This window comes from Panicum virgatum, chromosome 4N, assembly GCF_016808335.1.
Source record: "Panicum virgatum strain AP13 chromosome 4N, P.virgatum_v5, whole genome shotgun sequence".
Lineage (NCBI taxonomy): Eukaryota > Viridiplantae > Streptophyta > Magnoliopsida > Poales > Poaceae > Panicum > Panicum virgatum.
The window spans coordinates 49364545-49374395 of record NC_053148.1 but is presented as its reverse complement, the minus strand read 5'-3'; the positions used below and the strand labels follow the sequence as shown (position 1 = coordinate 49374395).

Genomic DNA, 9851 nt, shown 5'->3' with positions numbered 1-9851 from the left:
CTCCAGTTTCTCTTGGTCACCCTGGGGACCATAAACCACAGTGAGCCACCAGTCAGTGGAATCCATAGCAGAATGCAGCCTGGCTGTTACTGAGAAACGACGAAATTCAGAAGAAGTGATACTGTAGTGGTCCTCATCTACTGCAAGCAGTGCCTCTCCTCTTGTGCCATCCGCTGGTAGAAAAGCAAAACTTGTTGCAAACCGCTGACCCAGAGTTTCTCTCACAACCTGCTCATTGGCCACCGCCAATTTTGTTTCTTGTAGACATGCAATTGTGCACCTTGTGTCTGCAGCCAGATCAAAGACAACCTTTCTCCTTGCCGCTCCATTCAGACCTCTTACGTTCCAGTTCAGAATATGACACCTTTGCTCACTCATTTGGGATAACCGATAAGGCACAAATTCAACATCTGCCGCCCAGCTAGAGCCAGACCACCACCAAAAGCTCCATACAACAGGGATACAAAGGCAGTAACAGCGAAGCTGCAGTGGTACAAAGGCTAGCAGGCACGCCGGCACACACCCCAGCAGGCAAACATGCCCGGGAGAACAAACGCACACCACCCCAACCACACAGGCAGACAACACATGGGGGGAGGGAGAAAAACACGCACAAGAGAACACACACACACCCACACCACTTGGAACATACCATTGATCAGCAACATTCAGCTTCCAAAGCCACGGTGTTGAGGGCATCAGGACCACCACCCTCCGGCAAGCCAAAGCATTCACGAAACCCCCCGACAGTAGGATCCACCAAAGGATCAGAGAACTGAGTAATGAATTTCTCCTTGACTTCCTCAGTAACTTCCATCTCAGCACCCAAAATTCCACACTTTTTCATTAACAACCGTGTCGCCTGCTCCTCCATAGTTAGGTTACTTTGAGGTCTGTTTGCAATTCTCTCACTTTTCCTCTTACTATCAGCAGCTGACATTGTGTTGATTGAAACATTCTCCTTTCCACGCTTTGCCCTTGTGATCAGAGGAGTTGCTAGGATAGGCTTCGGTACTGCCTTGGTGAAACTGCGGGCACCTCCACCGGCCCGTGCGTCAATCCCACCGGCCTCAGCCTGGGCCTCGAAATGTGCTTCGACATGGCCCAAGACAACATCAGAGGTAGAAACACGGCCGGCGTGCTGATCAACAGTGTCTAGAAGTCCTCCATTGGCCCGACCCAGCCCAGTGTGCGGCGGGTCGAGGTCAGCCTTCCTGCAGAAGAGTGTTGAAAAAGGTGTCGTAACGGTCAACATGATCCACTGCACGCTCAACCAGCGTAGAAATCTCCCAGCCCGTCCCCACTGAGATCTGCCGTTTGGTTGCCTGCATTAGGCCTAACCGGCTTCAGCAGTGCAGCCTCGTTCTGTTTGGTTGGCTGTATAGGACACTTAGCCAGGCTCTGGCAGTGCAGGAAAGGCCTCTTGGCCTGGGTTATCTAGTATGCTCGATTCGGTGGCACTAACTTGGCCAGGCTAGCATTGGTGCACGATGACTTTGCTGGCGGTTCCTATCACCACCGCACCGCATCTCCCTGTCCTCCTCCGCCATGGACTTGTGCCCCTCCACCGCCGCTCCTAGCCTCTCCAACGTGAGCTCGTCTCCTCCTCCACCATCTCCGGCGGAGCTCGACGAGGTGCCGCGGGATCGATGCAGAGCTCGGCGAGGTGCCGCGGTGTGGGAGGCAGCACGAAGAAGGACTCCAGTGCCGGGGCGTCGAGGCTGCCGCCGGGCGCGCGCGGGGACCATGCGGGCGGTGGCGGCGGCGGCGCGGCGTCGTCGTCGTGCTCGCGGTTGTCGTCGTTCAGGCGGACCTCGTCGCACCGGCTGATGCAGTTCTCGCATGAGCTCAGCTAGGCCAACAACGCCTGGACGGAGGTGCAGGAATGACAGAATCGAAGGAGTTCGCGCTCGAGCTGTTAGACGCATTGAGCCGGCGGCGGTAGATGCAGGTCGACAAAATCAACAAGGAAGAGCTGCGCGAGATCTGGACTCCTCTGCTCCCGCGAGACCATGGACCTGTGGGCTCTTGGGGACTCCTCTGCTCCTCGTTGTCGACCATGGTGAGGGATGAGGGGCTGCTGTAGGAGGAGGAGTGCGTGGGGACAAGGGGCTGCTGGAGGAGGAGGAGGACTGCGTGGGGACGTGGGGGACCAGCGCCCGCAACGAGTGGGGCGGTGCCACCATCGACGGCGCGGGGGCTCGATTTGGCCCGCCGTCGACCGCGCAGGAGGAGAAGAAGATTGAGAGGAGAAACGAGAGATGGTAACCTCACCATTCTCAGATGCAAGGTCTCTGCACCAAATTTGTACAACCAAACAAAAGCTAGACTATGCAGATCATCTTTATTCATCCAACCAAACACGAGGACTTGTATTAGTTAAGCCCGGTGAAATCTGGCCTGGCTTATTTTTCTAGCCAGACTAAGACAGACCAACCAACCAAACGGACCCTGTGCCCTCGTTTCAAACAAACAAACAAAAAATGTTCCAGTGCCTGAATCAACGTTCGAGTGACGTTTAGGAATTCCGAATATCTAAAGTAAAAATGGAAGCAGCACGATCTAGTCGAAATAGAATTGAACGAGAGGGAATTTTATGGCCAGCGCTGTTGGAAATTCCTCTAACGCAGTTCACGAGCTGGTATGATTCTGTACGAACAAACAAACTCTCGCCAAGAATGTTTGAGCTTAATAAATAATCTCAGGGTAACGGTGTAGGAGTAGCACAGTGGGGGATTTACAGGTGCTTGACATGTTAAAAAACTGAGCGACTATATTAAATTCACTACCTGGCATTGATATACAAGTTTGTGTCCACGGATAATGGTTCAAAATTGGTGAGCAAAAAGGAACACGACACTATTTCTTGAGCAAACCATATGATTTCGCCTTCATTACAAGGATCTTTACATGTACTCTACAAAAGCTATGATGACAACAACCGGCAAGATAACAAACAGGAGGAAGAATGATCATTGATCAGAAGAAGAGGCAGGACAAGAGGGAAGGGGTCACAACAATCAGGGCCATGTAATGTAATGATAGGATTTAAATTAGAATCGAATACAATTTCCAACCATTTAGTGTCGTCTTGTATTTGAGCCCCGTATGGTGACACCATGCAAAAATTTTGTAAACCCAAGAAAGTTTAGCTTGCCATCTGACTTTCTGATCCAGTCTTGCACAATGGAATAATGAGTCGGTGCGAGATTTAGTTCCTACACACAGGAAGATGTCAGATTACTCAATTACCCCCTAAATATAGGATGGAGAGAGAGAAAAAAAAAGGCAGTGATCTTCTCATGGATCCAAAGTGCACGTGCTGAAAATGTTATACCCCAAAGGATAAGCATATGTGCTAAATACCTGTGCCAACTCCTCAACCGATATAACTCGGTTGCCCTCTTGTTCAAAGTGCTGAAAAGCTGTTCCTGCAATTTCTTCCCACCTTTCCAAAGCCTCAAGCTGGTAAGGGCTTATTGCTGCAGCACAGAATTCTTCGAAGTCCATCCTTCTGTACGCAAGTGGTTCCAACTGTGATAGAAACATGAGCAAGATCAGTAACTCCTTTTTTTTAAAAAAAAAAAGAGAACAGATCAGTAACTTCAACCATCAATATGATAGATATCGGCAGGTAAAAACCTGCCACAAAATGCAAAAGGAGTTCTAAGAGAAAGGAAAGTGACATGTTGAAGAATCAAGACAGCAGCTCAAAATTTTTTTCCAGCGATATCACTAGGGAAAGGTATCCTTTGCATAGTAATGAATCCTTACCGCATGCAAAAACTCAAGAACCCTTGATTCCCTCATAGCATCAGTCAAACATCTTGTCAGAGCCTGGGTACACCATGGGGGGTTAAAGTTAGAATATGCAACCTACCGCAAAACATGAACAAATGTTCTGCTTTTGAAATGTCTTCATAACTCACCATCCGAAAGTTGTCAAGTGATACATATCCATCTTTAGGTTCAAGCAGCTTAAACTGCAATCTAAGATACGAAAGTTCATCCTCACTTAAAGCCTTAGATAGTGCCTGTCACAAAGAAAGAAAGAAATTAACTGTTACTATAGTACCTTAATGAGTGAAACTTTTCTGGTTGACAAATGATATCACAACCCACCACTAGGAACAATATTATGACCAATAAAAGTAACATCCAACATCAGCCGCTCATAATAAATTGAAAAGGTACAGGATCACAAAGCAAAGTAACACAAAAATACAGAAAAAAAGCTCAGCAAAAGCATATACTATCAGTCTACCACAACTAGAAAAATACATGCTTATGCACCCATCTTCTATAACTTTTCAAGTTGGGAGGCCTCCGTGGCCTTTTTAGCACGTTAAGCACATACAAATCTATCAACTGCATATTGCTATATCAACAAAGATCGATGAAGAAAATAAAGAGAACTTAAAAATACACAAAAGTCCATGGAAGTCTATACACCTTTAATGCCAAACGTTTAAGAGGAGTGGCACGAAGATATTGCTTAACTAATCTGAAGATGAGTATGTCCAATGGAATTTGCCTTTGTTCATCTCGTAACCAAGGGTGAGCTGCAAACAGGTAAAGAAAAGTATCTTCATATTTGTGGTTTTATTACTACATAAATACATAATGCATTAAACTAGCAGTTCCAAAAAATAGATGGTAATAAAATATGCTTGAAAGACAAAAAGAACAAAGTGAGATTGTGATATCACAATCACGAAGAGATACACATAAGTGGTAACTTACTCAGCGCTTGGACAGCAGTCATTCTTTTGCGGTAATCCTTGTTTAGAAATCTCTTCACAAAATCCTTAGCTTCAGTCGATACTGAAGGCCATGGTGAATCGTCAAAGTTGGGATCAGCTCTCAACACAGATCGAAAGATCCCAGATTCTGTCCTTGCCCAAAATGGCCGACTGCCACAGAGCAGAATGTATGTTATGACACCTATACTCCAAATGTCTGCTTCCATACTGTATGATCTGTGTAGAACCTCTGGGGCGACGTAATATGCACTTCCAACAATATCATTGAGCCTTTCATCTGCATTACATACCACATAACACACAGAAAAAGTATCCAATGAGTTATGAGCGGAAAAAATAATTAACTGTAAATATCGATAGTGCTAAGTCTATTCCGACTTCCAGACCCCCAAAAACATGGAAAAATGAACTGCCAGATATGAATGTATGCTATGTTTATCTACAATATAGACACAGCATGATCCTGGCATCTAACAATGAATAACAAGCAAACGTTTTCTGCATAAGTAAAATACCATGCAATTAAACTGGTTCCTGATGTTCAGATATTTCAGGAAAATAAAATTTAATTGCTTTGTGCCTGCCATTCATCAAACTGCAGCATAATATAATCTATTCAGCAATCAGCGCAAGAGCTAACTGGCATACAATATGCACAGTATGGAAAAACAAACTTGCGTGATGACATCCTTTACCCTGAGCACACTATAAATTTCTGAAACTAGCACTGAAGCTTATTTTTACTGTAAGAAATTCACTTAAACTTATGTTTCAGTAACAATCAATGTTTCTGTCACCTTTGCAATTATTTTCATTTAAGCTTCTCATAGAGAAATCTATGTTGTTTATCTAAGTGCATATTAGAAAATTAGAATGAACCTTTGAACAAGGTGATGCCCTTTTTTGCAATATAATTAAAAGAGCAAAAATAAATGTAAACACATAGACCATATAAAGAGATAAATATCAAACAATTATGAGTACATTACCTGGTCTAATAAAATCGGACAGACCAAAGTCAATCAACTTCATCGGAGCGCTTTCATCTCTTGTTGTGAAAAGAAAATTCTGTGCAAATGAAATATAGCAACTGTGTCACAAATCGACGGCAGCTAAATGTAGCACCTGGTCTAATAGAAATAACAGCAAGTGCAGAAAAATAAGATGGAAGAAGTAACCCAGTCAAACACCTATGGGACTACATGTATATACAAACTATACACAAAGTGGTTCAAGCATACCTCTGGTTTCAAATCGCGATGCACTACTCCCTGAAGATGACAGAAAGCCACTACGCTCAAAATTTGTACAACGATTGCTTTGGCATCTTCTTCTGTGTATCTCCCGCCTCTTCAATAGTTCAAATTTGCACCCTTGGTAAGCATTAACAAGAGATACTGCTACTCAGCTACTAGAGATGGAATAGATTGTAGAAAATACCTGGCCAAAATTCTATCTAGCAACTCTCCACCTTCACATAATCTGTTCAAAAAGAAACAATATGAGAACATTAACCTGATGGGTATTACTTAAGTTGTGCTGAAGAGCATTTTATGCAGAATGCTAGATACAACTAAGAGAAGGATATGATTAGCAGGGAGTTAGCTAAGGAAATGCAAAAGTATCAAGGAGCTGTTTTTTAAAGCGTGCTGGAGGTCACCTGAGATAAAATGCTGTATCTAGAAAAGGCTAATCTAGTACTTGTGAATTATAACTTGATAAAATCACATATAAAAGGTCACAAGAAAAACATACTCCATGACAATGTAGACATTGAGGGCGTCCTCACATGCATCGTAGAATTTCACAAGATTATTGTGCCCTGATAGAGCTTTCAAAATCTTGACTTCCCTACGAACATCCTCGATGGAAATGGCCGTCGTCATCTACCAAAAAGAAAAGAATATATTTCATTTCAGTAAGAAGTAGAGGCCATGTTTACAGCATCCAAAGTAAGAAGCAAATGTGAGTAATATACAGTACATGGTCAGAACTTAAAGAGAAGAAAGCATCACAAAGCATGTTCAATTAAGGGTCCAAGCAACAAATATTTATTGAGTGGCTTATATCAGAGAAACTGTTGCCAAGAATGAACAATTTTCCTTTTTCCAAGCAGGAGATTACCAAATTTAATGGTGGCATCCTGGGAACTACATACACTGATTAAAAAAATAGGCGAAAGAGACAAAGTAAGAAAAAAGTCTCTCAGAACCATTTCTGCAAATACATATAGTAATATTTCTGAAATTCTAAAGAGCTGTTAAATTATCAGTTATTTTATATCTAGCCAAACAGTTTAATACTCCTCCTCCTTGAAGAAATGCCTGGTCGTAATAATAATGCAATGTAAGAAATTCTAATTGTCACACTTATGCAATGCTCTCCTATCGAGCTTGCCCTACTAAATCAAATCTAGGCTTCCTCCTTGAATCTATCTTCACTTCAAGTTATTAAAAACATATGTACCCCATTGATTGTGAATGGAAAATTGCAAAGCATGATACCTCCATAAGTGCGATAATAGCTATAATTGTCAAGTAGGAACCAAATATAAGCTCTGCTAATAATCAAGTGACTGATTAACTGGGCCAGCACAAGCAATTAAGTTTTCGTAAAGGTACCATTGAATCCAAATAGAAAATGCAGGCCTCAATTCACCAAATAAAACGGGGTGATGAAAGCATAGGTCAGGATATGTCCTGTATCATTAATTTAACTAGCAAGAATTGGGTAAGTCACCAAGAATTCCTGTTGGACTGAGGATAAAAGCTCCCACCCCTCCCACTATAACACCTGGGTTTTATGGTCGGGTTGGCTAGGTGGGGCGCTCTAACTTGGTACCAGAGCCGAGGTCCTGGGTTCGATCCCTCCCGGCCACGCAATTTCCGCTGCACGATTTCCCCCGCGTCTCTCGTGTGCTGAGACCTGCTGCGGGCTACGCCGGGCACTAGAACCTGCTGCGGGCTACGCCGGGCTCGCACGCCGTAGGGGGAATGTTGGACTGAGGATAAAAGCCCCCACCCCTCCCACTATAACACCTGGGTTTTATGGTCGGGTTGGCTAGGTGGGGCGCTCTAACTATTCCAATCACTGTACTATTCTACATTCTAAAGTTTTTACATGCATTATCTTCCCATTAACAAGAATATAAGATTAGAAATGATTCCCAGGATCAACTGAACCTGCCTAGAACTGTCAAAAAAAAATCTAATCCGTATCACGACCAAGAAATCGGGATAATGTATTCTCGGTTCTCACCCCAGTCTAACTATCTAGCTGAGTGGAGAAGTGCAGACATTTTAAAAAGATTGGATAATGGAACAGTAAAATGTCTTTCATGGTACAATACAATCTTACTGTCTCAAACTAAAAATCCTGGAACAATAAAAGAGGAGGGAATATATTGCAGTAGCGAACACATAGCTAAAATGCAACTAGTCCGCTACCATGCCAAATCCTTAAATTCATTATCTTGCTTCCTGCGCCAATGCCAACCGACAAAAGAGCAAAACTCCAAAATTGAAAAATAAAATCCCTGTTTTATCCCTCAGTAAGTAAATTTTGGACGATTCAACCACCTAAGTTTCGGTTACTACCGCGGAATTGGCGCGAACACGTGCCGGTTACCTTAACAGCAGCAGCTACTATTTGAAATTTCAAAATTTCCTAAAGTGAAATTTGACAACAGCATACTACAATCAACCATGATCCCGGGCTGGTGCGCTCACCTTAGCTTTGGAGATGATCTTGACGGCGACGGTCTGGCCCTTGTACTCGCCCTTCTTCACGACGGCCGAGCAGGTGTGCCCGAAGTGCCCCCTCCCCACCTCCTTCCCCAGCTCGTACTTGGCCCCGAAGTTCTTCCCGAAGTCGAACGTCTTGTCCAACGGCCTCTCCGCCTCGGCCCCATCCGCGCCTGCTCCGGCGGCGCCGGGCCCGACGCCGCCCTCCTCCGGTATGGTCCCCTCCTTGGGCTTGCCCCCGCCCAGCCGCTTGGCGAGCGTGGCCTTTATGTGCTTGGCCGGCGACGGCGGCGGGAAGGGCCGCTTGAAGAACCTCCTGGGCGTCGACCTCGCCGGCGACGGCGACACCCCCGCGGGGAGCGGGCTGGCCCCGCCGGCGGGGTAGGGGCTCGGCCAGGCGACCCCGGGCGTCTGGTGCACCGGCGTGGTCGATCCGGACTTGCGGCGCCTCGGCGTGCCGGGCGCGGCCACCTGCGCCTGGTGCGGCGGCGTCTGCGGCGCGCCGTTGGCCGGCAGCGGGGACGGCGGCGCGACCATCCCGCCGATGTCGTCCTGGTCGGCCCGCGACGACGCGCCCGCCTTCCCGTAGCACTGCCCCATCGCGCCCGCCCCCCTCGGCCGGAGGCGGAGCCCGGGCCGCTAGGGTTAGGGTTCGGGCTCGGGCCTCCGCGCGGCCGCGATTGCGAGGGAGGCAGGCGGGCGAGTCGCTGCCTCGTTGGGAATGGAACAAGGGGGGAAGAAGCGGAGGGAGGACGAGCCAGAGGAGAGAGAAAGAGAGAGAGGGGAGGTGGCGTTCGTTATTCCTCTCTCCTCCCCCTCGGTTACAGCACAGCTGGGAGAGGAGAGAGAAAGGCAGGGAGGGAGGCGACCGTGAATTCTCCCACTCCCCGGGGGGCAGGATGTAAAGAAGCCGACATCTCCCTCCCCATCTCTCTCTTCTCTGAGCGTACGGCGAAAAGCCCTTCTTCTTTTTCACCCCGAAAACGCCTTTCTGATCGGGGGCCCTCCCCCGCCGCCGCGGGCCCGCATGTCACCGACCCGCCCCACGCGGCAGCCGCGCGCGCGGGGAGGAGACCGGACGCGCGGGGCGGCCTCTCTGTCCCTGACAGGCGGGCCCAGCGCGGCCACGTGGCTGGGTGGGTCTGTTTGGTGGCCGGCGACCCCGTCCTCGGTGGCCGTGCTGGCGCCGGTGGGGGTGGTTCGGTTTGGAGCAGGAGGAACCATCTCCTCCTCCAGAAACACGGCCGGGGCAGGTGGCGCCTCCGTTGTCCGCTTGTACCGGCCTCCATTACAGCGCGAACATTAAGCTGGCCCTTGATTGGGCCATTAACGCCTTCCTAATTTT

General features: G+C 47.2%; 1 protein-coding gene across 2 annotated transcripts; it reads right to left on the bottom strand.

Moving 5' to 3' along the window:
• Nucleotides 1-2862: 2862 nt before the first annotated feature.
• Nucleotides 2863-9347, bottom strand: LOC120668807 (CDPK-related kinase 3-like). Of its 2 annotated transcripts, none has more exons than XM_039948603.1 (11): nt 8492-9347; nt 6519-6649; nt 6204-6245; nt 6005-6113; nt 5753-5831; nt 4744-5040; nt 4453-4562; nt 3930-4034; nt 3775-3837; nt 3367-3534; nt 2863-3218 (listed from the first exon to the last, which is right to left on the bottom strand). In XM_039948603.1, the coding sequence occupies exons 1-11, from the start codon at nt 9104-9106 to the stop codon at nt 3081-3083; spliced, it is 1857 nt and encodes a 618-aa protein (XP_039804537.1). In that variant the 5' UTR covers nt 9107-9347; the 3' UTR covers nt 2863-3080. The 2 variants fall into 2 exon arrangements, with proteins under 2 accessions (XP_039804537.1, XP_039804538.1); XM_039948604.1 differs by having other exon boundaries at nt 4501-4562.
• Nucleotides 9348-9851: the final 504 nt, after the last annotated feature.

Coding starts and splice junctions, on each gene's coding strand:
- LOC120668807 (XM_039948603.1), bottom strand. CDS start 9,106: ATGGGGCAGTGCTACGGGAAGGCGGGCGCGTCGTCGCGGGCCGACCAG. Junction 5,041..5,752: donor GTCCGATTTTATTAGACCAG/GTAATGTACTCA, acceptor TATGTAATGCAG/ATGAAAGGCTCAATGATATT. Junction 3,219..3,366: donor CGGTTGAGGAGTTGGCACAG/GTATTTAGCACA, acceptor TCCTGTGTGTAG/GAACTAAATCTCGCACCGAC.